General features: G+C 47.4%; 1 protein-coding gene across 4 annotated transcripts in view; it reads right to left on the reverse strand.

The window, feature by feature from the left end:
- Window positions 1–9,205, reverse strand: part of DENND6B (DENN domain containing 6B) — an 80,711-nt gene extending 71,506 nt beyond the window's left edge. Inside the window, exons 1-4 of one of the 4 annotated variants that reach the window (XM_077470760.1) lie at window positions 9,015–9,205; window positions 8,770–8,808; window positions 3,393–3,435; window positions 463–572 (exon numbers count right to left, since the gene is read on the reverse strand). In XM_077470760.1, coding sequence (XP_077326886.1) covers window positions 463–572; window positions 3,393–3,435; window positions 8,770–8,808; window positions 9,015–9,182 — 360 coding nt within the window. In that variant the 5' untranslated portion in view covers window positions 9,183–9,205. Of the gene's footprint in view, window positions 1–462; window positions 573–3,392; window positions 3,436–3,538; window positions 3,990–8,769; window positions 8,809–9,014 lie in introns of those variants that run through there. The other 3 variants (XM_077470761.1, XM_077470762.1, XM_077470763.1) reach the window with 3 other exon arrangements.
- Window positions 9,206–27,473: the final 18,268 nt, after the last annotated feature.

The raw sequence follows: 27,473 nt of genomic DNA on the forward strand, positions 1-27,473 counted from the left end.
TGTGGGAAGCCTCACTTTTGTCATTTACTGTGTGGGCTGCTAATAATACAGAGTTGTGTCCAAGCTTCAAAGAAAAGTTTTCAAAGGAAAACTGTTGGTGCACACTTAGCTAGTGCCTCTATTACTGAATTTGTCGATTTGTGGTGTTGCGAGGTACAGTATCAAAGGTTATGACGGCATATACTGTTTCTGTGAAAACATCGTCTGATAAGCTAAATTGCAGCCAATTGACGAAAAAAATAAAAGGACAGTGTGCAGAATTGTAATTCCATTCCATTATCCACCATCCAAGACTTATATTTGTCAATTCTCATGAAAATTCAGGCCGTCTTGGATGCCAAAGTCGGTCCAACACCATTTTAGGTAACGTTTTTGTTCTTTTACCATACTTGTTTCCATAACTTTATAGATCTACTTTAATGTTTCAATGGTATACTGAACACTGTCTGTGTTTGAACTCACCTGTAACGTAACAGGAGCTTCTCTATTGTACTTTTCATCGTCTTGAAACAGGCTTCTCTGCCCTGCAGAGCGCCGCATTCGAAAAGTGAACTGTGTGTCACCCAGACACCCTTCAAAACAAAGAAGAAAAATTGGATACTTAAGATTTGCATTTGGTTTGCCAATTATTGGACCTGGCCTGGATTTAGGAAAAGTAGGATTGACCACACAATAATTCATGCAGATACACATATGACAACCCTTAAAACCTTGACAAATTGAATACATGCAAAAAGACCTGATCCAGGAAAAAAAGAAAGAAGGACCATCTCTTGTGTAGGAGCAGCTAAAAGTCTAATCTGCTGTACAGCACTACTAATCAGTAATAAGTATATATGGCTGACCCCATGTACAGACATAATTAATTACATACGTAACATTATTTACTATAGGCGTATTACTTTCAATTTTTTTTTACAAAACTCAACCACTCTAAGCCCTTGTACACACGGTCGGAGATTCCGACAACCAAATCCATCAGATTTTGTCCGACAGATTTTGTCCGAAACTGTTGCATACACACAGTCGGATGAAGTTGTCAGAAAATCTGATCGCTCAGAACGTGATGAGGTTATTTCGTTACAACGGGACTATGTTCAGGCTAGTAGCCAATAGCTTTGATGTAGGAATTTGATCTGAGCATGCGTGGCACTTTGTCCGATCGGAATTCTCTACACATGATCGGAGTATGTCCGATCGGAGCATTTTGTCGGAAAATATTTCCGGCAAGTTGGAAAATTTGGTCCGACGGAAACAGTCCGAAGCAGACCACACACAGTCGGAATATTAGACAAAACGCTCCAATCGGACACATTCCGTCGGAATCTCCGATCGTGTGTACAAGGGCTAACACACAACCATGCAAGGTCAGTCACACATCTTAAGTGTATGTTTCTAGCTTTGGATTTTAGAAATATTAATTTAAAAAATAAATGTTTTAGCCTCTGTGCGTGTTTGCAGCATATTAATGCGCTTCAAATAAACTTCAAATCATTCAATTAAAGCTGAAGTTTAGCTTAAAAAAATAAATAACCCTACATCTTTAGTCAAATTACTTGCCTGCACAATGTGGGGCATACCTCATTACAGGCAGCTAGATGCTGGAGAAAACATTTTCACTACAGGGATGCCTGTCCTCTTCTTGTCTCTGAACTTCTTGCACTGCAATCATCAATAGCTTTGGGTGTGCAAGCAGAACAGATTGTCTTATGGTGACACATCCCCTCCTTCCTCCTCCTCCTCCATCATTGATTACACAGCTAACAGGATCTGAATGTGGGAGAGTCTGATCAGTCACAGGATATTATCCCCCATTCGCAGATCCAGCCAGAAGCAGAATAATCAATGAAGAACTTTTATCAATGTAGGAGGCGGAAAGAGGAGGTGCGTCCCTATTGGATCATCAGTACTGCTGTTCTGCCTGATGTACTTATGTGTATACCATACCTAGCCGATGACTCTGGAAGCTGAAAATCACTAAAGTATACGCCACTAATCCAAGTGATCTCCACTTACTTCCAGGCCCTGTGCTAAGCAACTGTTCTTCTACATTGTGAATACAAAAGGTTGCCCACTCAGCACAGGTGCCATTCAGAGAATGCTTTGCCATTTCTGAATGAATGCAAAGCATTCTCTTATTGGACAAGGTACAGAACCTGACAGCACTGCCCCTTCTCTTCGCCTCATCCAATCAGAGAATACTTTGCTTTCATTCAGAAAACGCAAACCATTCTTTGAACGGTACCAGTGCTGAGCAGCCGACCTTCTGTGTTCACAGTGCAGAACAGCCACTAAACACGGGGCCTGGAAGCAAGTGGAAAGTGGTGTCCACTTCAGTGATTTCCAGCTTCCAGGAGCATCAGCCAGGCATGGTATATACAGTACATACTTACATTGGTCCAAGCTGAAATTATTCTTTAACCATTGCAGTGCTGGAAGTTCAGAGACAGGAAGAGGGCAGGCATCCCTGCAGTTGATATTTCTCCAGGATCCAGCTGCCTGCACAACATGGGACATACTTCATTACAAGCAAGTGGTGTGACTAAAGCTGTAGAGTTTTTTTTAAAGCTTTATAGACAAGAGGGTTAGGATGGACCTGCCCATAAGAGCATATCTAAAAACTTTTTGGCTATATTTTTTTTACTTTGAAACTATTGCTCACAATCCTGTCACCTGTGCAAAAAGGTTTACACTGTATATGTGGTGCAGTGGCAGCTGGTGCTCGATTTTTTTGGGGGGCGGAAAAACCACCCAGCACCCTCCCTTCCCTGTTGGTCACACCCTCACCCCCTCATCACTCGATCGTCAGCCCACCAGACCTGCACTTACCCCATCTAGGTCGCGGGCAGCGCTTCCTCCTCATCGGCTTCACCCTGCATTCCCTCCTCCTCAGCTTCACAGCAGCTTCCCCTGCATCTCCCCCCCCCCCCCTCAGAGGCCAATGCAATCGCTTCTCCTCTCAGCCAATCGGGTCTCAGGACCCCCTTCCTGAATGATCAGGAAGACAATAGCGAATATTAATATTATTCGCTATCGTCACAGAACTGGGTGGGCTCAAGGCACAGTGCTCTGCGCCCCAAGCCCACCCTTTTTAAGCCAATTAGAGCCTCTGGCTCTAATCATGTGCTTCTATAAAAAATAAAAAAATAAAAACCCAATTGGAGTCCATGCATCTGGCACCCTGCATGTAGATTAGGGGCCAGGCGCATGGATTAGGGGGACGGTGCCCCTGCACCTCTTATGGACGGGCCACCACTGATATAGTGCAAAATAAAAACTTTGTAGTAGTACCCATGAAAAATAAATCTTGTTTTGTGTTTCATATTCATCAGATTCAAGAACATCAAAATTCTCTGCAGTGCTAAATGTTCCTTTAGATATTATCTGCATACCTGAATAGGAGTCTGGAAAGGACAGGTAGCAAATACTAGTTTTCTGCAAGGAAGAAAACAAAGCAGAAAGAAAGAGAAAGCGTGAGATTCTAATCATGCAGGACAGAACAGATAGATACCTGGTCAATGAAGCATTTACTACTCACTTTAACACCTTCTCGCCCGGCCTATAGCAGAATTGCAGCCAGGCGGTGGCTTTACTATCCTGACTGGATATGATGTCCTTCACATTGCGCCGCACAGCGATTGGTGGTGAACTGTGTCCCTTGGACACAGCACATCACGATCACGGTAAAGAGCCAATGACATAGGCTCTTTACCATGTGATCAGCTGTGTCCAATTACAGCTGATCACGTGTAAACAAAACAAAAACAAACAAAAAGCCGATAAACCGGCTTTCCAGTTACAGGGGACATTTACACTGATAAGCAGGGCACTGATCATAGGTGCCCTGATTATGAGTGCAGCCCCATCAGCGTCCATTAGTACAGCATATCAGTGCTGCCTCATCAGTGCACATCAGTGCAGAAGAAAAATTACTTATTTGCAAAATTGTATAACAAACAAAGAAAAAGCATTTTATTTTTATTTTTATTCAGTATTTTTTCATTTGTTTAGCAAAAAATAAAAAAAAACCCAGTGGTGACTAAATACCACTGGGTTTTTTAAATAGAAATCTCTATTCGTCCACAAAAAAATGATAAGTGTTTCATATGGGTACAGAGTTGCATGACTGTGCAATTTTCTAACCACTTCCCGCCCGGCCTATGGCAAAATGACAGCAAGGGCGTTGGTTCCATTATCCAACGTCTTTCAGGATAACGAGCCGGAGCGTGGGGATCGCTGTTGTGGTGTGTCAGTCTGACACACCGCAACTCCGATCTAGGTAAAGAGCCTCTGATGGAGGCTCTTTACCCGTGATCAGCTGTATCCAATCACAGATGATCATGGTGTAAACAGGAAAAGCCACGTACCTCTGAAAGACATGAGTAGAGGAGAGCAGATCGGCTGCTCTCCTGACGGGGGGGTCTCGCTGATTATCAGCGTAGGAACCCCCCCGCCCCAGGATATCCACCCAGGACCACTAGGGATGCCCACCAGGTATGCAACCCACGGCCACCAGGGATGCCAATCAGTGCCCATAACTAATGCCTGCCAGTACCTGCTTATCAGGGATGCCCATCAGTGCCACCCAGAAGTACCCATCAGTGCAGCCTTTTAGTGCCCAGTGTCGCTTATCAGTGCCCATCAGTGTCACCTATGAGTTCCCTTCAGTGATACTTATGAGTGCCGCCTATTAGTGCTGCATATTAGTGCCACCTCATCAGTGCCCATCAGTGCAGGAGAAAACGTACTTATTTACAAAATTTTATAACAGAAACAAAGAAAAACTTTTTTTTTTCTATCTTTATTTGTTTAGCAAAAAATAAAACCCCAGAGGCAATCAAATACAAATACCACCACTGCTTAACTGGATACAAACTAATTGGATAAATTAGGTAGGTTCTCCCAATACATTTTGTTTGGTATATCTAGAATAAATTTGTACAAAGATTGTATGGTCTTTGTGAATCGAATGTTCACAAAGTTATCCCTAAAATACATCTGCACATGTCCACCGAATTCAGCCTTGTCATGCTATAATCAAACCATTGCACAAGGGTTGTCACAACCTACATTCTTTGCTTACCATGGAGAGAGAACACAGCACCCCCTCCCCCACCCGGGGTGCATGTGCAGCTTCTGTAGATTGACCTGAAGCCTCCTGGGATATGTGACACGAGTATCCCAGAAGGCTGCAGAATCATAAAAAAAAAAAAAGTTTACATACATATTGGTATACAAAGGGCTAATTTCCAGTGGGAACACAGGGGAACGCAGTTTCGGCACCTCCAGAACCGAATATATATAATGGCAAGGGGTGTAGGGTCTATTTATGCTAGCTGCTGGGGATCTATTGTTGTTGGCGGTGGTCTATTTTGCGGGGGGGGGGGGGTCATTGTTTCTGGCAGGGCATCTACTGTTGCTGGGGTGGGTCTTATGTTGCTTGTTGCTGGGGGGGGGGGGGGGGGGGAGGGGGAGTGATGCTGGCTGCAGGGAGATCTGTTGTTGCTGGGGGATCTATTGTTGCTGGCGGGGGGGGGGGGTCATTGTTTCTGGCAGGGCATCTACTGTTGCTGGGGTGGGTCTTATGTTGCTTGTTGCTGGGGGGGGGGGGGGGGGAGTGATGCTGGCTGCAGGGAGATCTGTTGTTGCTGGCTACATGGAATCTATTTTACTGCTTTTCTTGTTATTAGCAAATTCCACACAAATTACTTAGTACCACAACTATTACTTTTTTCTAAAGGGACAGTACTGGGAGTTGAGTAAGGGGCAGAACCAAGAAACGGTGCTCGGAGAGGGAAAAAAAAAAAGCTCTGGGGTATATAAGAAAAAGTGTGTGAACCCGGAATGAACTAGTCTTCTACAGTAATTTGCCATAAAATGTGATCTGATCCTCGGGCAAGTCATATCAATGGACAAACACAATGTGCTTAGGCTGATAACGCACAAACAATTCTTTTTTTTTGTGTCTTTATTGAACACACCCATTAAATATTCACAGTGCTAGAGGAAAAAGTAAGTGAACCTACAGCCTAATTACTTCAACGAAAGCCAATTGGAGCCAGTAGTTTGGAGGTGTGGCTAATGCCCCATACACAAGGTCGAAAATTCCAACGGAAAAAGTCCGAACGGATTATGTTGTCGGAAAATCCGATCGTGTGTGGGCTCTATCGGACTTTTTCTGTCGGAATTTCCGACTGAAAATGTTTGAGAGCTGGACGTAAAATTTTCCGACAACAAAATCCGATCAGACTTTTTCCGATCGCGTGTAGAGAATACCGACGCACAAAGTGCCACGCATGCTCAGAAAAAATTTGGAGACAAAGGCTATTGGTTACTTGCCTCTACGTAGTCCCGTGTACGTTTTGTACGTCACCTCGTTTCGAGCAATCGGATTTTCCGACAACTTTGTGCGATCGTGTGTATACAAGACAAGTTTCGGAAAAAATCCAATGGATTTTGTGGTCGGAATGTCCAACTGTGTGTATGGGGCATTAGAGCTACTTAGGTTGATAAAGGACACAAACAGTTTGGGATTGCTGCTCATAAGAAGCATCAGCTGATGCGAACCATGCCTCACAAAAAAAGGAGCTCTCTGTATATTTATTTTATATTATATACAGTATATACTGTATGCAGTTAGCTATGAAATGGAGAGAAGAGCAGAAGGAGCAAGATTGGTTACATGAAAGAAGAAAGGAAGGTGCAATATTATTGAAAATACAAAAAGGAAAGTTAAGGCTGGTTCACACCAAACGCAGTCTGGATGCGACCCGGATTTTTTTCTGCATGCAAGTTTTTGAAGCTTTCCAGTGCATTTAGGTGCATTTTTTCCCCACTTCAAGTAAAAAAACGTGTGTTTCGGGGTGTTCCAGTACAGCTCAGTGCAGAAAAAAATGCACTGGACTGCATGTTGTGTGAACCGGGCCTAAAGGTCCACTTTACAGTGGAAGTAAAGTCCAAAAAACGTACTTCTGCTCCAACAGTCTGACAACCACAAGATCCCTCGCCAGCACCTTCTGGATGCCTGGTCTTCGGCAATCTCGTTTTGGCTGGCAAGGGATGATGCAATGCCCACACATGTGCAGGAGGTCAGACTTCCCAGCACAGGTACACAGGCAATGTTACATAGTAGGTAAGGTTGAAAAAAGTACATCAAGTCCAACCTATGTGTGTGATTATATGTCAGTATTACATTGTATAATCCTGTATGTTGCGGTCATTCAGGTGCTTATCTAATATTTTTAAACTATCGATGCTCCCCGCTAAGACCACTTCCTGTGGAAGAGAATTCCACATCCTAACTGATTTTACAGTAAAGAACCCTCTATGCAGTTTAAGGTTAAACCTCTTTTCTTCTAATTTCAGTGAGTGGCCACATGTCTTATTAAACTCCCTTCCACTAAAAAGTTTTATCCCTATTGTGGGGGTCACCAGTATGATATTTATAAATTTAAATCATATCCCCTCTCAAGCGTCTCTTCTCCAGAGAGAATAAGTTCAGTGCTCTCAATCTGTCTTCATAACTAATATCATCCAGACCCTTTATTAGCTTATTCGCCCTTCTTTGTACTCGCTCCATTTCCAGTACATCCTGCCTGAGGACTGGTGCCCAGAACTGGACAGCATACTCTAGGTGCAGCCGGACCAGAGTCTTGTAGAGCAGGAGAATTATTTTATCTCTGGAGTTAATCCCCTTTTTAATACATGCCAATATTTTGTTGCTTTGTTAGCAGCAGCTTGGCATTGCATGCCATTGCTGAGCCTATCATCTACCAGGACCCCCGGGTCTTTTTCCATCCTAGATTCCCCCAGAGGTTCTCCCCCTAGTGAGTAGATTGCCTATTTTTGCCACCCAAATGCATTATTTTACTTTTTTCTACATTAAACCTCATTTGCCATATAGTTGCCCACCCCATTAATTTGTTCAGATCTTTTTGCAAGGTTTCCACATCCTGCGGAGAAATTATTGCCCTGCTTAGCTTAGCTTAGCATCGTCTGCAAATACAGAGACTGAACTGTTTATGTTTACCCCACCCTCCAGATCATTTATGAACAAAATAAATAGCATTGGTCCCAGCACAGAACCCTGGGTGACCACTTCCCACCCCTGACCATTCCGAGTACTCCCCATTGATCACCACACCCTCTGAACTCACCCCAGTAGCCAGTTTTCAATCCATGTACTCACCCTATGGTCCATGCCAAGGGACCTTATTTTGTACAGTAAACGTTTAAGGGGAACTGTGTCAAATGCTTTTGCAAAGTCCAGATACGATGTCCAGTAAGCTGCGCATGTGTGGCTCGCTGTATATTTTAAAGTGGACCAGAAGCAGACAGGTAAGTTTATTTTATTACAGAAAAGATGCTGCATGTCTCTTGTGCAAAAGAGGGCCTGTCTGTATTCATTTTTACATTTCAATTTTAGGATCATATTATGTGCGGGTCGGCGGTGCATGCATAATCGCACATGGACCCAACCTCCAGGCAAAACACAGGCACGTGGGGTTACCATTAAATTCTTGGTGGCCCCCACATGCTGTGCGAGAAATGCAAAAATGCACCGTTCCATGCAGCACGTTATTAGAAAAGGACGTGTTTTGCCGTCGTTACTGTGAAATGAATGGGCTTCTGTACCCGTGATGCCACATCACTGACGGGCACACACGTTGGAACCTGGGCTTAGCTTGGACAATGAAAAAGTGATAGAGGGGGGAGAGTAGTGATGACAATGCTGTATGGTTATGGGGTGTTACGGGGGACACGTGTTACCTCTTTCTCTGTGATCCGGGTGTTATGGGGGTACACCAGCTGTAAAAGAGAGAAGACAGTTATTATAGAGGTGACAGTCTTCTATGGGAAGAGTATTGGGGTGCTGACCCTCCCCCTCTGTCCCCCTGTGTGGATGATCTCTCCTCCAGTCCTCCACCTCTATCACCTCCTCCTCAGGCCCAGTATCTCTCCTCAGCTTGCCTCTCCCATACAATGACGGCCTCTCCCTTCTCCCCCGTCCTTACCTCCATCGCCTGACCCAGCTCCAGGTCGAAGGTGACCACACACACGCCGTCCAGCCAGGCTGAGAAGCACTCCCACGGCAGGCGGCCGCCTCTAGGGCTCTCCGGCTCCTCCATCTCTCTCACCTTCCCAGCCCACTCACTGCCCAGCATCCCTCTACGGGTTACCATAGACACTGGGTCCGCCCTGTGTCTGCGCACTATCATTCAGCTCTGCGCCGCTAGGTGGCGATCTTGTCACACGAGTGTCGCTACCATCAAGACAAGCAGACTAGCAGAGCTAATGACAGATAATGGTGGGCGGCTGTATTGTAGAGGGGAGTATACAGGGGATGGGAGTGCGACTACTGGACAGAGTAGAACAGGAAATCCTTGTCACATTTTGGTTCTTCAAAGCAATTCTTCAAATAAGGAGATATGTTTCAGTGGTAACTGGCTGTGAGGGTACTTCATTCACCTGAAAGCGGAACTTTACCCATAGCAACTAAGAAAAATCATTTTCATTATCAAGTAACTTACATAGGCGTGCGCAGGGGATGTGCCTGGGCACTCCCGGCACACCCTGTGTGGCATAGATTCCCCAAAGCAACATAACAGGGCTCCTAATAAAATGTTTGTAAGAAATAATAATAAAAATAAAAACCTACTGCAACCCACCTCTGCCCTACTGACAAGTCCACTGTTCTGCTAACACTGTCCATGTTTTAATACATTTGGGGTGCACACACCTATAAGGGAACATACACTCCATATTTAGGGCACTTTCACACTGCCGGCACCCGGGTGTCGGCAGTAAAGCGCCACTATTTTTAGCTGCGCTTTACTGACGTTTTTGGGTGCGCTTTTCAGCCACTAGCAGGGCACTTTTAACCCCCACTAGCGACTGAAAAAGGGTTAAAACCGCCCCCCCCTCCGGCGGTTTGGAGGTGCTGCCCATTGATTTCAATGGGCAGGGGCACTTTAAGAGCGGTGTATTCACCACTCCCACAGCACTGCAAAGAAGCTGCTTGCAGGACTTTTTTTGACGTCCTGCCCCGGGCTTTCACACTGGAATTGCAGCTGAGGTTTTTTTCAGGCGCTTTACAGGTGCTATTTTTAGCGCTAAAGTGCCAGAAAATGCCACCAGTGTGAAAGGGGTCTAATAATCATGCTACCAAAATTAGTGTGGCACTGTAAATTGCCTCCAGTATTGCTCTTGTTTCTTCTGGCGGGAGGCTGCCATTTTGCGGAACCAAACCCATTGATTTAATGGTTTCAAAAAACAGTTACGTTCCGGGAATGCCGGGATTACTAACTGTCACATTTGCTTGTGTCCTTAACCAAACTGTCACATCATCAAATGGCTGGTGTCATAACATCACATGTGCAGCACCAGGGCAGTTGCAGATCGAACAGAAGCAGCTTCTTTGGCTATAAAGGATAGGAGGGTTTAATTCCACTTTAAAGCGGAGTTCCATCCTAGGGGAGAAAAAAATCAAAAGTCAGCAGCTACAAATACTGTAGCTTCTGACTTTTAATAGGACAATTACCTGTCCAGGGAGCCTGCGATGTCAGCACCTGAAGCCGACCCATCCATCGGCTTCACAGCCTGTTTCCTACTGCGCATGCACAACGCTGCGCTTTTTGAATGGTCCCGCTGTCTTCTGGGACCTGTGTGTGTCTCCCAGAAGGCAATGGGGGGAAGGAGCAGGGGCCTCAAATGACATAGTTTGCCATGGCGCCCTTACATGGAAGTGGGAGAGAATACCTGTTTTTGATAGGTATCTGCCCCCCCCCCCCACCCCTCCAAAAGGTGCCAAATGTGGCACCGGACGAGGGGAGGAAGCAGATAAGCGGAGCTTTCACATTTGGGTGGAACTCTGCTTTAAGTGCTGGTTCACATATATGCGATGCAGGAACCAACGTGATTCCAGTGCAGGTCCTCACATCGCATGTCACCTGCCGGTGGTTCACATTGACATCTGAAAACCACTGCGGGTGTCAATACAAAGTTAATGACACCCCCAGATCGGGTTAAAGATCGCAGTGAGAACTGCCAAATGGTGCAAGAATCGGATCTCGTAGGTGTGAACACCCATGCAATCCGATACCAGTGCATACCAAAAAAATATTTCTGCACCATTTCAGTGGGAATGCAATGCAAATTCAGCCATACAATCTGTGTGGCTGCATTCACATCGCACAGACATCGCATGTGATCTACACAGCAGTGTGGTGCGAATCACATGCGATGGACTTTCGGTGGAGTTCTGACGGACTTTCCGAATGAATGGACTTGGCAACACACAAGCACACCAAAGTCTGACGGATTGAAATGTGATGACGTACGACTGAACTAAAATAAGGAAGTTCATAGCTAGTGGTCAATAGCTGCCCCAGCGTCGGTTTTCATCAGTCGGACTAGCATACAAACGAACGGATTTTGGGATCGTGCACATTTTTGTGTGCATTCCCAAAGTGAAAAGATGTGAATGGTGCCTAAAACTGAATTCACACCTGCGCATTCCTGGAAACACACACAGAAACGCACATGCGTCACGCTTTTGGTGTCACTAATTCCTAATGGCATGCCAAACATGGCCATTAGACAATCGTTTTTTCCGCAAGCCAAAATGTGGGATACAAAGCGTAAGAGCTTCTTTGGCGCATTTGTTGTATGTAAGGCAGCTTATTCAAGTAAATGGACTGCTCTAAGTGCAGCGCATGCAAAAACATGATGCTAGATGTGATTGGGGAATGAAGAAGGTGGGCAGAGTTTAGCCACATCTCAACACTGCAATCTAACCACCCATATACAGGGCTTTTTTTCTCAGACAATAGGTGCAGGAACTCAACCGTGCCCACACACACACAAACAACAACCCTCCCCCACGACGCTCTGCCTCTCTCACTTGCAGGGAGATCATCCAGTGGGGGGAATCAGCATCTGGGCGCCAGGGAAAAAAATGGAGACCATCGAGGGTGCAGCTTACCATTCACCCTCTCACTCCAATGACTACACCCCAAGCACCTGCATTTCCCTTGTCCCTGTTCTGCCCCCCAGTGGGATCTGCTCAGGAGATCTGATCTGTGGGAGCAGCTAGGAGACCAGATATTATTGGTAAACACAGAAGCCAAACTTGTGTGTACAAGTGATAGTGATAAGCAAGAAGCAGAGGGCCTGAGCCAGAGGTGGCGGAACTTTGTTCCAGAAAGTTCCAGCTGAAAAAAAGCCCTGCCTGTATACATGAGCCCATATCCTCTCATTTCCTGTACAGGAAATTAAAGCAGTATTAAACCAACAATTCTTAGATTTATGTAAAACTTTTATCCCAAAAAGAAAAACGCTGTTGCTGTAACTGATAAAAAAAACTGTTATGCCGCGTACACACGGTCGAACTGTATGACATACTTAGTCCGTCATACAATCCGACGGACAATCCGGCGTACTTTCCACTGAACGGACTTGACCACACACGGATACACAAACAGTCCGACGAAAGCTTGCGCGATGACGTACAGCACGTACGATGGGACTAGAAATAGGAAGTCCAAGACACAGCAAAGCCCTGTAAATCCTTTCTGGGCATGCACCATTCTTAGTCCGTCGGACTAGCATACTGACGACCGTATTGTCCGCTGAAACCAAAGTACGACGGAAAGATTTTTAGAAAAACCGAAATTCTTAGTACTCCGGACTGCACGCTGAAAAAGTCAGCTGAAGCCCACACACGAGCGGATTGTCCGCTGAAATGTGTTTCAACGGACTAAGTACGTCATACAGTTCGACCGTGTGTACGCGGCATTAGTGTATCTAAATCTGCTAGTGCATCTAAAGCCAGCCGTAGAGAGCTCTAATCTCGGCCAGTTCAGAATAGAGGCACTCTCATACAGGCGGTGTGTTACTGATCAGATCACCAGGTGAAAAACTTAGAGAAAAAGCCTAAAAAAAAGAAGAAGAATGCAGCCACTACATTCAGGCTAGGTTCACACTATTGTGAATTGGATGTGGGTTTCTCCGCATCCAGTTCACATAGCAGGAGATTGTGACCGGCTGTCTATGAAGCTGGTTCACACATCTCCTCAGTGGTTCTGGCGAGAATTGCACAGGAGTCCTGTGCATCTTCTGGTCCATTTTAGGTCAGAATTCAGCCCAAAATTATGGGTGAAATCAGGCCTAAAACCGTGAATGGGGACACACCGGACTCCTACTGTGAGTCGGAGCTTGCTGTAGTGTGAGCCCAGCCTGAATGATTGGTAAGCTGCTAAATATGATACATTTTTAGTTTTGGGTTAAAGTGGTTCTGCACCTAAAAAAAAAAATATTAAAAGCCAGCAGCTACTAATATTGCAGCTGCTGACTTTTAATAAAATCACACTTACCTGTCCCAGGGTCCAGCAATGTCAGCGGCAGATGACGAGCGATCGCTCGTCTCGCTGCTGCCACCGCCGCCATCCTCTGTCAGGGAATCGGGAAGTGAAGCATGGCGGCTTCACTGCCCGGTTCCCTACTGCGCATGCGCGAGTCGCGCTGCGCGTCTCTTCAGATCCCCCGCTGTGTCCTGGGAACTGTGTGTTTCCCAGAACACAACGGGGGGGGGGCGTCTGCGGGGGTCTGCAGCGGTCTGCCCGGAAGTGGGTGCAGATACCTGGATTATCCAGGTAACTGCACCCCCCTCCCCCCTGAAAGGTGCCGATTGTGCAACCGGAGGGGGGAGGGATCAGATTAACGGAACTTCCCCTTTAGGGTGAAGAACCGCTTTAAATACCTCTGTAGCAATGCCCCCTAAGACTTGCAGTGTGTTGACTTCCCTGGGCTTTCCCCTTATCTTGCAGCCAGTTGCTAAGGGTTTTCACACAACCACCTGTACTCTCATACACTCATTTACAATAATCAATCCAGGGTTTTGTTTTTTTTGTTTTAATTATTGGTGGAACTTGGATAGGAGAAGGGAATGGTTGGATACTCCAACAGGAACTAATTACAATTGAAGACAACTCTCACTCAGCCTCACAAGTTCAATGTGGTAACAGACTTGCTGCTATACCATACAACACTTGTATAGGAAGAATAAGTCCTTTGCTTGCTCAGGCAGCAGACTTAGTGAAACTGTTTATCTTCAGGACACTCACTATTCCCTTTTTGAAAACACACGTCCTCTGACTCTTCTACCTGAATGGGGTGGCAATCCCAGGACAGGCCCCATGATACAGATCTGTATTTTCTCTAGGCAGAAAGCAGATCCCTCTTAACTTATCTCCCTTTCGGTCAGCTCTGCAGGACATCTGGGATGCAACTATTCCTAGATTCAAGCCCTCAGGTCAGGTACCTGAGACTGCATGGCAGCTTCTACAGAGGAGGGGGAGCCACCCCTTCCCTCCGAGACCCCACTCTCCAGCCGAAGACCCTGAGCACATGTGCCCTTGGCATTTATACAGTCACCCAGCATGCACGGGCACGTTCATCTGTCAATAGTCAGGGCTATAACAATGCCTATGCTCTCACTTGTCAGGTTTCCTCTCACGTCCAATATGCCCCCCTGTTGGACCATCGCCACAGGCTAACTGAAACAACTGCACATACGATGACATCAGCACATGCAAATACAGGGGATATCTCCTAAACTGTCCAGGGTAGCTACAGGTAAGCCTAATTATAGAGGCGGACAGGATACCTGTCTTTGACATCACCGCGTGGCTCCCTCCTCCTCTTTCCTCCTCTCCCTGTCACTGGGCCAGAAGGAGAGAGGAGTGGGGCCTTGTGCATGCGCAGTAGGGTTCCCAGCGTTAAGCCGTAATGCTACACTGCTGGGTACCCTTACCCACAACGGCGGCTGCAGCACCCGACAGCTGATGGAAACAGCTGTGGTGCCAACATCGCTGAACTCCAGGACAGGTAAGGCCGCGTACACACGCGCGGACTGTTCGCCCAACCTTGTCCGCTGAACAGTGTTTGGGCGGACAGTCCGCTCGTGTGTGGGGCTTCAGCGGACAGTTTCAGCGGACAGTTGGCCGAACAAGGTCTTACGGAAATTCCGAAAAACTGTCCGCTGAAACCTTGTTTCAGCGGACTGTTCGCTCGTGTGTAGGCTTGTTCGGCCAACTAAGTCTCGCGCATGCTCAGAAAGGATTTCCACGTCGGAAGGTTGCATTGCAGTGTATAGGACGTCGTATTTTTCGTCCCGTCGTACGTGCCGTTCACGTCATCGCGCACGGTTTCAGCAAACTGTTCGTCCGTCGTGTGTGGCCATGTCCGTCCATGCTAAGTTTGAGCGGACTGTTCGCTCAAACTGTTGGACGGACAAAGTTGGGCCAACAGTCCGCGCGTGTGTACGCGGCCTAAGTGTCCTATTGTTAAAAACTAGCAGCTGCAGTATGTGTAGTTGCTGGCTTTTGATTTTTTTTTTTTTTGGGGCAGAACACCACTATAAGTAAGCTAAAAATGCAGATTTTTACATGTATAGGATGCCCAATAGACAAGTTTTAGGGTCAAGCGGAATGGAGATCTGAAATATAGCATTAACCATATTCAGTGCTCCCACCCAATAAATGTGTAGTTTGGGGCACCACCAGATTAGATGAATCAGGTCCCCGTGGTCCCTGCAACATTTACTGCAAGTGGACATATCCAAGATGTCCATTTCCATGGGTGCTTTTACTTCTTTTGCAATTTGCCTGTGGAACTGTTCCAAGATGGCAATTTTTTTGGTTGAGAAGGTTACTTACATCTTCTTTCCCCTATATTTGGATCTCAAGATAGTGCCTGAGGTTCCCATTTCTTTAATTTCAACGTTCTTTTTCAGCTTGTGAACTAGCTTATTGTAACCCCCTTTTTGTTCAAAACAGGTTATACTGTCATCAACATAAATTAGGATCTGTCTCCTTGATTTCTGAAATAGAGTGAGTACCTAATTTACTTTCTCATTCCATGTCCTTGCATATTGCTTAAGGTCATAGATGCTCTTTTGAAGTCTGCAAAAAAGGTTGTATCCTTGCTCAAACCATGGTTGCTTCATGTAGAGATCTTCCTTAATGTCTCCATATTAAAAAACAGTTTTGATGTCCAGATGCTTCACTCTCATGCCCTTCCTAGCTGCTATGCTAAAGAGCGTTCTGATGGTAGAGTGTTTTTTACAACAGAAGCAAATGTTCATTGTTTGTAATGTATATTGTATTGTATTCTGGCCCAGGGCTGGTGCAAGAATTTTTGACACCCTAGGTGAAACCTCCTTTTGCCACTCCCTTTAGCTCCACCCCTAACTCCATCCCCTTTGCCCTGCCCATGTATACCCCACCTTTTTAATGAAGCACCAATCAAATGCAGCCTCTCCAGCGCCCATCAAATGCAGCCTCATCAGCGCACATCAAATGCAGCCTACCAGCACCCATCAATGAATGTTTGCTTGCTCCAGGAGTCTGCCACCGCTGCACCTCTGACACTATGTGCGAACGGAGCAGTGGCTGCTTGCTGATGCTGAGACTTAGTTGCTTGCTGCAGAGAGAAAAGAGTAGGAACACCAGTGGCCGGGCGACCTAGGCGGCTGCGTAGTTTGCCTAGTGGTAGCAATGGCCCTCATCTGGCCTTATATTTGTGGACATTTCATTCAGCAGCGAGCTGCACTTTAAAGGGATTGTAAAGTGAATTTAAAAAAAAATATAAAAATAACAAACATGTTATACTTACCTCCACTGTGCAGCTCGTTTTGCACAGAGTGGCCCCGAACCTGCTTTTCTGGGGTCTCTCGGCGGCTGTCTCGGCTTCCTCCCAGTGCTTCTCACGTTCATGCGAGCTCCCTCACATGGTGAGAAGCATCTGCGGGCGCGCTCCCGTGATACATCCGGCGGCTATAGCCGCTCGCTGTATCACACAGCCCCGCCCCCCGGCGCTCATAGAATGCATTAAGGTGAAAAAACATTTACCTTTACAACCCCTTTAAACATCCACTTGCTTCCTATAGTTTTGTGGTTAGAGGGGAGTGTCCAAGTTTTGTTTTCTTAAAGCGATTTTATTTCTTTCTCTTTCTCCATTTCTTGGCTTCACTTTTTGGTAATTTTTCTATGTCTTCCCAGGATATGGTTCAAGTATGTTATGTGTCTTAGCAGCATATTACTGCTTGCGGGGTGCTATCCCTTGTCAACCAAGTGGATTTTCTAATTCAGGCTGTCCAGCAGGATTTAATGGGGAACTTAAGTTATCTATCGAGAGTTCCACCTCTTGCTCTGACTCCTGCAGGGCCTCATTTTGGTCAGCTTTTCTTGCTAGTTTCACTGGGCAAATTCACTTTCAAGAATCACTTTTTCTGATGGGCTCTCTAATCGAAACAAATGCTGTGGCCTATTGTCACTTTGTCGGTCTTTGGGTAGAGGATTCTATATCCCTTACTTTGTTCCTGTAGCCCACCAAAATGCCCTCTATTGTTGTGTTCTCCAGCTTGGATCTCTTCTAACTTGGGATATAAGCATTATCTTTACATCTGAACTCTCAAATGTGCCATATGCTAGGCTTCGATCCATGCTACTTTTAAAATGGGGTGCTTAAAACAGCTTTTGTTGGTAGTCTGTTCTGTAGACATGTTGCAGTCTTGACTACTTCTCCCAGTAATTTTTAGGTAAGTTGGAATCTGACAGCATAGACCTAGCCATTTCTATAAGAGTGTGATTTTTCCTTTCAACTACAGCGTTTTGTTTGGGAGTGTATAGTGTGGTTGTCTGGTGCGTTATACCTCGATTCTCCAGGTACAATTCCATTTCATTACTCATGTATTCCCCTTCATTGTTGGTGCATATAATTCTTCTGGCGTTTGTTTCTGGACATGGCTACAAACTCTTAATGCATTTAATTTTTGTGCTTCATCATATAAATTGTTGTTTACCCAGGATAATAGTCAATGAAAGTCAGTAGATGTCTGTTCCTGCCTGCTGTGGGAGTTTTCATTGCTGCGCACACGTCATTGTGTATGAGCTCCATGGGACGCGTTGTTTTTCTTTCAGTGGTCTGTGGAAGTGGAGTATGTGTGGCTTTTGCTTCCATACAACAATTGCATTTCATGAGCATTATGCAAGGCAGCACTGTCATATCTTCTTAAAAACCTCTGTATAATTTCCATTATGGTTTCTTGGTTTCTGTGCCCCTATCATATGTGCCATAGGTGAATGCATTTATTGAGGGGATTCTGAGTGGGAGTTACTAACTCATCTGCGGTGAGGAGTCTGTATAGGTGTTCATCCAATCTTCATTTTCTAAGGATTTACTTGTTATTTTGAATTGTGCATTCATTACCTTGGAATTGAACTGTAATGCCACGTACACACGATCGGACTATCCGGCGGACTTGGTCCGGCGGACCAGAGTCCGCCAGACAATCCGCTCCTGTGTAGAAAGTAGTTTTGACTCAAAAACCGTTAGTGTGCTAGTCCGCCGTACTTTTGAAATGAACGGACTTTCCCGCACACGGAGGAAAGTCCGTTCATTTTGAACATGGTTCCAGGTAACTAGGACTAGCGAAGGAATTCAATGTCACTGCCTATGGCGGTGAGATTGACACATCGCTGGCCCTGTCACCTGGTATGGACTTAAAGGGGAAGTTCTACGCCGAAAAAGCGGCGTGGGGTTCCCCCATAGGTCCATAGCAGACCCTTATCCGAGCACGCTAACCGGCCGGTCAGGAAAGGGGGTGGGGATGAGCGAGCCCCCCCCCCCCTCCTGAGCCGTACCAGGCCGCGTGCCTTCAACATGGGGGGGTGCTTTGGGGAAGGGGGGGCGTGCAGGCCCCCCACCCCAAAGCACCTTGTCCACATGTTGATGAGGACAAGGGCCACTTCCCGACAACCCTGGCCCTTGGTTGTCGGGGTCTGCGGGCGGGGGGCTTATCGGAATCCAGGAGCCCCCTTTAATAAGGGGGCCCCCAGATACCGGCCCCCCACCCTATGTGAATGAGTATGGGGTACAATGTACCCCTACCCATTCACCTGTGAAAAAAATGTAACTAAAACACAACACACAAGGGTTAAAAATAATTTATTGCACAGCTCCGGGGATCTTCTTCCGTCTTCGGGAGTCTTCTCGCCAAACTCCTCCGTTATCTTCTGCTAGCTCTTTTACGATCGGAGGAGCCCGGCTTTCTTCTTCGTCGCCGCCCGGGGGTCTTGTCCCCCTCTTCGGTTCTTCTTACTGGGCCTCCGCTTTCTTCCTTTAGCTCTTTTACTAGCTGTGGCCCGGTCTTCTGTCTCCGCCTCTTCATCCGACTTCGGGGGTCTTGTCCCCCTCTTCGGTTCTTCTTGCCGGGCCTCCGCGCCTTCTTCCAGCTCTTTTACAAGCGGTGGCCCGGTCTTTGTCGGGTGATGTCCCTATATAAGTCGCCGCACAACACGTCCCTGTCATTGCGGCCAGAGAGAGCGACGAGTCAACATCTCAAGGAACAAGAAGAACAAGAAGAGAAGGCAGCGGTGGCGGCAATAGAAGACCGGGCCACCTCTTGTAAAAGAGCTGGAAGAAGGCGCGGAGGCCCAGCAAGAAGAACCGAAAAGAGTGGGACAAGACCCCGAAGTCAGAAGAAGAGGCGGCGGCGGCGACAGAAGACCGGGCCACCGCTAGTAAAAGAGCTAAAGGAAGAAAGCGGAGGCCCGGCAAGAAGAACCGAAGAGGGGGACAAGACCCCCGGGTGGCGACGAAGAAGAAAGCCGGGCTCCTCCGCTAGTAAAAGAGCTAGCAGAAGATAGCGGAGGAGTCTGGCGAGAAGACCCCCGAAGATGGAAGAAGACCCTCGGAGCTGTGCAATAAATTATTTTTAACCCTTGTGTGTTGTGTTTTATTTACATTTTTTTCACAGGTGTATGGGTAGGCGTACATTGTACCCCATACTCATTCACATAGGTGGGGGGCCGGTATCTGGGGGCCCCCTTATTAAAGAGGGCTCCCGGATTACGATAAGCCCCCTGCCCGCAGACCCCGACAACCAACGGCCAGGGTTGTCAGGAAGAGGCCCTTGTCCTCATCAACATGGGGACAAGGTGCTTTGGGGTGGGGAGGCCGCACGGCCCCCCTTCCCCAAAGCACCCCCCCATGTTGAGGGCACGCGGCCTGGTACGGCTCGGGGGGGGTGGGGGGGGCTCTTATCCCCACCCCCTTTCCTGACCGGCTGGGTAGCGTGCTCGGATAAGGGTCTGATATGGACCTTGGGGGGACCCCCACGCCGTTTTTTTCGGCATAGGGCTTCCCCTTTAAGTCCATATCAGGTGACGGGCCAGCGATGTGTCAATCTCGCTGCCGAAGGCGACATTGACTTCCTTCACTAGTCCCGGCTACCTGGAGCCGCGTTCAAAATGAACGGACTTTCCTCCGTGTGTGGGCAAGTCCGTTCATTTTAAAAGTACGGCGGACTCCCGCCATAGGTCCGCCGGAAAAGTCTGGCCGTGTGTGGACTGGTCCGCTCGTTCGGAAAGTCCGGCGGACTTTCCGGCGGTTTGTCCGCCAGACTAAGTCCGCCGGATAGTCTGATCGTGTGTACGCGGCATAAGACTGTTGTTACAAAATCAAATAAGTGGTGATGCGCTACCTTAAGAGTAATGAATAGATCTAAAGTGCCTAGTGCTTGCTATTAAATAGTAACCCCCTTAACCACTTGCTTACTGGGCACTTAAACCCCCCTCAGTCCCAGACCAATTTTCAGCTTTCAGCGCTGATGCACTTTGAATGACAATTGCGCGGGCATACAACACTGTACCCAAATGAAATTTTTATAATTTTTTTCCCACAAATAGAGCTTTCTTTTGGTGGTATTTAATTACAGTTGGGAGTTTTATTTTTTGCTAAACAAACAAAAAAAGATGCAAAAAAAAAAATCATGTTTAATAGTTTGTTATAAAATTTTGCAAACAGGTCATTTTTCTCCTTCATTGAAGTGCGCTGATGAGGCGGCACTGATAGGCTGCATTGGTGGGCACTGATAGGCTGCATTGGTGGGCACTGATAGGCTGCACTGGCGGGCACTGATAGGCATAGTTAAGGCGGCACCAATAGGCACAGATAAGGCAGTACTGATGGGCACAGATAAGGCGGCACTGATGGGCAAAGATGGAGGAGGGATACACTGCCTGGATCTTGGGAAAATTATTTTCTGCTGTTTACCTTACAGCAGTAAGGTAAGGGGCCATTCCACCTGATGTGTGTGGAACACTGAAGAGGCACAAGAGTTTGTACACACTGGTTGTTGGCACCCTCTATCTGGAGAAGCACCTTATGAATCACGTGTCACCTTACTTTTTTATATAGAGACTCTGTTATTTATTTTTGTGTATCTGCCGTAGCTGCACTGTGTGACTCATGTGTGTGTTATTATTGCTATATGTGTTTATTCATTTTTATCGTGGAAGAAGTTTTTTGCACTTTATGATCTCACCAGCTTGAGTTTCGCATAAGCGACTTTGAATTTATGAAGCACTGGACACTTTAATATTGTTTATATATTTCATGCTTTATTCCAGCACTTGACACTTTATTCACTTATTGTTTTAAGGGTGCAATAGTCGGTTTACACTATTGTTTTTTATATAATTTGGTTACCCTAGGAATAACCCTTTAAGGGGGTTACTATTTAATAGCAAGCACTAGGCACTTTAGATCTATTCATTACTCTTAAGGTAGCGCATCACCACTTATTTGATTTTGTTATATGTTTTTCAGTGGTAGGGCTTATACCTCTGCTGGTGATTTGCTGCAACCTGCCCCTAGAATTTAGGTTGTATATGATAGCGCGGGGATACTCCAAATTTCTTTTCTATAATAAGACTGTTGTTACCATGAATTTTCTCTTGTGCCGCGTACACACGATCAAACAAGCGGGTGGAAAAGTCCGGCAAACTCAAGTCCGCCAAACAATCCCCCCGTGTGTAGCCTCCGGCATACTTTTTTGACCCGAAAGTACGGCGGACTTAGAATTTAGTTTTACACTCCAATCTTCCCGCCGGACTCGCATTTCGGCGGACAATCCGGCCGTGTGTATGCCAGTCCGCCGTACTTTTGAAACGAGCAGACTTTTCCCGCCCAGAGAAAAGTCTGCTCATTTCGAGCGGGTCTCCAGGTAGGCGGGGCCCACGAAGGAGACGCCGCTGGCCCCGCCACCTGGTATGGACTTAAAGGGGAACCCCAACGCTGAAAAAAATCGGCGTGGGTTCCCCCCCAAGTCCACAACAGACCCTTGTCCGAGCACGCTACCCGGCCGGCCAGGAAAGGAGGGGCGAGCGAGCGCCCCCCCCCCCCCCCCCTCCTGAGCCGTACCAGGCCGCGTGCCCTCAACATGGGGGGTGCCTTGGGGAAGGGGGGGCCACGCGGCCCCCCCACCCCAAAGCACCTTGTCCCCATGTTGATGAGGACAAGGGCCTCTTCCCGACAACCCTGGCCGTTGGTTGTCAGGGTCTGCGGTCGGGGGGCTTATCGGAATCCGGGAGCCCCCTTTAATAAGGGGGCCCCCGGATACCGGCCCCCACCCTATGTGAATGAGTATGGGGTACAATGTACCCCTACCCATTCACCTGTAAAATAAAGTACAAAAAAAACACAACACACAAGATAAAATAATTTATTGCACAGCTCCGGGGGTCTTCCGTCTTCGGGGGTCTTCTCGCCGGACTCCTCCGCTATCTTCTTGTAGCTCTTTTACTAGCGGAGGAGCCCGGCATTCTTCTTCGTCGCCGCGGCCTCTTATTCCGACTTCGGGGGTCTTGTCCCCCTCTTCGGTTCTTGTGCCGAGCCACCGCGCCTTCTTATAGCTCTTTTACAGGCGGTGGCCCGGTCTTCTGTCGCTGTCGCTGTCGCCGCCGCCTTCCGTTCTTCTTCTTCTTCTTCTCCTGGAGATGTTGACTCAACGTTCTCTCCGGCCGCAATGCCAGGGACGCGTTGCGCTGCCACTTATATAGGGACAAGGGGCGGTGTCACATGGGTTGGTCACATGGGTTGATGTCACATGGCGACAGTCCCAGCATCCTCCGAGACTGTGACATCTTAAGGGGGCGGGGTCACCATGTGACACCAACCCATGTGACACCGCCCCTTGTCCCTATATAAGTGGCAGCGCAGCGCGTCCCTGGCATTGCGGCCGGAGAGAACGTCGAGTCAACATCTCCAGGAGAAGAAGAAGAACGGAAGGAAGCGGCGGCGGCGACAGAAGACCGGGCCACCGCCTGTAAGAGAGCTATAAGAAGGCGCGGTGGCCCGGCAGAAGAACCGAAGAGGGGGACATGACCCCCTAAGTTGGAAGAAGAGGCCGCGGCGACGAAGAAAAAAAAAGTTTCGGCCCAGTATGGAAGTGGTAAAGAGGAGTTCCGCCTCCCCCCCCCCCCATGAAAAAGACTCAGTTAGACTTACCGGTGACGGTATTTCTAAGAGCCTTTCAGGACAACCCCGGAGAGAGTAGCTCCACCTTGCAATCAGGAAACACATGCCCACTTTAAAAACACCTCCTCCTCCTCCATGGCTTCAGTTATTGTGGCCTTCCGACGCTGGAAAACAAAGCACAGAAAGCACAACACCATGGTAGAACTTAATACATTTACTAAGCATAACCTAGGGAGGGAAGTAACGGTTGTCCTGAAAGGCTCTTAGAAATACCGTCACCGGTAAGTCTAACTGAGTCTTTCTCAAATCGCCTTTCAGGACAACCCCGGAGAGGATAACCGAGAAACTTACCCTAGGGCGGGACTACTGCCTGCAGTACCTTCCTGCCGAAGGCCTGATCTGCTGCAGACAGTAGATCTAACCGGTAATGCCGGAGAAATGTCGAATAACTGGACCAAGTGGCAGCCTTGCAGATTTGTTCAGGCGTGGCACCGGCCCTTTCAGCCCAGGAAACTGCCGTGGATCTAGTAGAGTGGGCAGCAATACCTGAGGGAGGTATTTCTCCTTTTGCTTTATAGGCTTCTGTTATAGCCAACTTAAGCCACCTACCCAGCGTACTTTTAGAAGCTTTCTCCCCCTTGCGTGATCCAGAAAATATCACAAAGAGGGCGTTTGATTTTCTAAATTCTTTAGTAACTTTCAGAAACTGTAAAAGACATCTTCTCACATCCAATGTGTGAAAAACTTCCTCTCCTGCATTTGCTGGGCTTGCAGAGAATGTAGGTAACACTATTTCCTGTGATCGATGGAAAGTTGAGGATACTTTCGGTAGGAATGCTGGATCCGTCCTCAGTACCACCCTGTCCTGATAAATTCTAAGGAAGGGTTCTGTAATAGCTAGAGCTTGGAGCTCGCTGACTCTCCTGGCCGAGGTGATGGCCACCAAAAAGATTGTTTTTAAAACCACCTTCTGTAAAGAAGCTTCTTGTAAGGGTTCAAACGGTGCTCCCGAGAGACCCTGTAAAACTGTAGACAAATCCCAACTGGGAAAGTCTTTAAGGGCTACTGGTCTATTTCGAGCAAGAGCCCTAAAAAATCTAGAAATTAAAGTTTCTTTAGATAAAGTCTTTTCAAAGAAAACTGATAAGGCAGCCACCTGAGTCTTCAGGGTACTGGCTGCGAGACCCTTCTCCATTCCTTCATGGAGAAACTCCAAGACGGACACCGTGCTCTTGACCTTGAGTTCTCTAGAACTGCACCAGGAGTTGAACTTTTTCCAGACCTTCATGTAAATTGCCTGTGTAACTGCCTTCCTACTGGACAGCAGGGTCTTTACTACTTTATCTGAGAGACCTTTAGCCTTTAACAGGTCCTCCTCAGAAACCAGGCGGTTAGCTGCAGGAGTTCCACTTCTGGATGACTTACTGTCCCCTGGGATAACAGATCTTTTCTGAGTGGTAACCTCCATGGGGGCTTCGAGGCTAGGTTTCGAAGACCCGCGAACCAGGGTCTTTTTGGCCAAAAAGGAGTGACTAGTATTAAGTCTGTCCTTTCTTCCCTGAATTTCCTCAGTACTAGTGGAATTAGAGGAAAGGGGGGAAAGGCATAGCACAGCTGGTAATGCCAGGGGTGAGCGAATGCATCCAACCCTATTGCTGCATCTCCTCGGTGAAGAGAAAAGAATCTGTCCACCTTTGAGTTCTGCTGACTGGCAAAAAGGTCTACCTGAGGAACCCCCCAGGCCTCGGAGATCATCAGGAACACTTCCTGATTCAGACTCCATTCTGCCTCTAGCAATTTGCGCCTGCTTAGGAGGTCCGCAAACAAATTCTGAGAGCCCTTCAGATGCACTGCCGATAGTGAGGCTGTGTTCTGTTCTGCCCAGGCTAACAACAGATTGGCCAGCTCCATCAAGCTCCTGCTTCTGGTTCCCCCTTGCTTCATAATGTAGGTAACCGCTGTTGTGTTGTCTGACAACACCTGAACATGGTGGCCTCTCAAACTCTGCTGAAATGCCACTAAACCCAGAAAGATCGCCTTCAACTCCCTCCAGTTGGATGATCTTTGAGCTTCCTGTTTGGACCAGACCCCCTGAGATGTCTGACCATCCAGATGGGCTCCCCAGCCCCAGGCACTTGCGTCTGTAGTAAGGCGCTTGTCCACAGAAAAGGTCCACACCAGGCCCCTTGAGAGGTTTGCCTGGTCTCTCCACCACCAAAGAGCCCTTTTCGTCTTTGACGAAATTTTTAGCTGTTTTTCCAAAGGATCCTGATGGGACCAGCTTGACAGAACCTCCCTCTGAAGGGGTCTGGAATGGAACCTGGCCCACTGAACAGCCGGGATTGCTGCCGTAAGCAGGCCCAGAACTGCCATAGCCATCCTGACTGAGACTGTCTGGTTGCTCTGTATCCGCTGTACAGCTAGCTGTAACTTTTCCTGTTTTTCCAACGGCAGGAAAACTTTCTGGAGAATCGAATTTAATGTATACCCCAGAAATTTCATTTCCTGTGAGGGGGTCAGGATTGACTTCTCTAGGTTTAGAAGCCATCCCAGGCCCTCGAGGTGAGACTGGGCCCTCTGGAGATTGACTAGGACCTGCTCCCTGGAGTCTGCAAAAAACAAAAGGTCGTCCAGATAAGGAACAACTGGAATCCCCTTCAATTTCAGGGGTTCCAAAGCCTCTGCCATAATCTTCGTAAAGACCCTGGGAGAGGACGAGAGTCCGAACGGCAGAGCCCTGAATTGGAGGTGCCATACCGAACTCCCTACCTTCAATGCCAGGCGCAGGAACTGCTGCGATGCCTGATGAATTGGTATATGAAGGTAGGCATCCCTTAGGTCCAGGGATGCCATGAAGCATTCTGGGGTCAACAGCTTTGTGATGGAGAAAATTGTATCCATCCTGAAATGTTTGTACCGAATGAACCTGTTCAGGAATTTCAGATTCAGGATTAGACGGTACTTCCCTGAGGGTTTTTTCACCAGAAAAATATGTGAATAAAAACCCCCGCCCTGCTGGCTTACTGGGACTTGAATCAGAACCTCTTGCTGTATCAGCTCCTGTAACAACAGCTTCATTGCAGAGGCCTTCTCCTGATCCCTTGGCAATGTTGTCACATAAAACCTGCTCGGGGGTGGTTCTGAAAACTCCAACCTGTACCCCTGATCGACAACGCTCTTCACGAACAGATTTGGAGACAGCCTGTCCCATTGTTCGCGAAAAGCTGACAGTCTCCCCCCCACTGGGGAGATATTGTCACTTGTTCTTAGGGGACTGCTCTGGGGGAGATCTAAAGAGGACTCCACCCCTGCCTTTGCCCTTCTGTGAACCCCATCTGCTCTTGTGCTCCTGGTCTTTTTTATGGGACTGCTGAAAAGCACGAAAATTCTTTTTAGCCATCTGCTTTTTCTTAACTGGAAAAGCCTTCTTTTTATCGGCTGTTCTATCCAGCACAGACTCTAAATCAGGACCAAAGAGCAAGTCACCCGAGAAGGGAAGACCACACAGCTTGACCTTAGAGGCAGTGTCCCCAGACCATGTTTTCAGCCAAACTGCTCTCCTGGCTGAATTTACAAGAGCCGAAGACCTAGCGGCCAGTTTAACTGATTCTGCTGATGCATCCGCCATGTATTTGACTGCATTCAGGATCAGTGGAAAGGACTCTAAGAGATCCTTGCGGGGTGTCCCCGCCTCAATATGGCTCTTCAGCTTCTCTACCCAACATTCCAGATTCCTGGCCACCACCGTAGCTGCCATTGCTGGTTTTAGACTGACTGACGCAGCATCCCAAGCTTTTTTAAGGATGGAGTCAGCTTTTTTGTCCATTGGGTCTTTAAGGATCCCCATATCTTCAAAGGCTAGATCCGTTCGTCTGGATACCTGCGAGAAAGCTGCATCGACTCTGGGTTTCTTATTCCAAACCTCTGAGTCCTTATCTTCGAAGGGAAACCTTCTTTTGAGAGCTTTAGAGAAGAAAGGGGCTTTTTCTGGGTCCTTCCACTCCTTTCTCACTGAGTCTGAGAGGACCCTGTGGACAGGAAAAACTCGCCGTTTTGTTTCGTCCAACCCCTGGTACATTTTGTCATGAACTGACAGTTGTACTCTTTCTTCCTGAATTTCTAGAGTAGTGTAGATTGCTTTTAAAATATCA

Source organism: Lithobates pipiens, unplaced genomic scaffold (assembly GCF_037356315.1).
Source record: "Lithobates pipiens isolate NorthernLeopardFrog02 unplaced genomic scaffold, aLitPip1_a1.2 Scaffold_8, whole genome shotgun sequence".
NCBI lineage: Eukaryota > Metazoa > Chordata > Amphibia > Anura > Ranidae > Lithobates > Lithobates pipiens.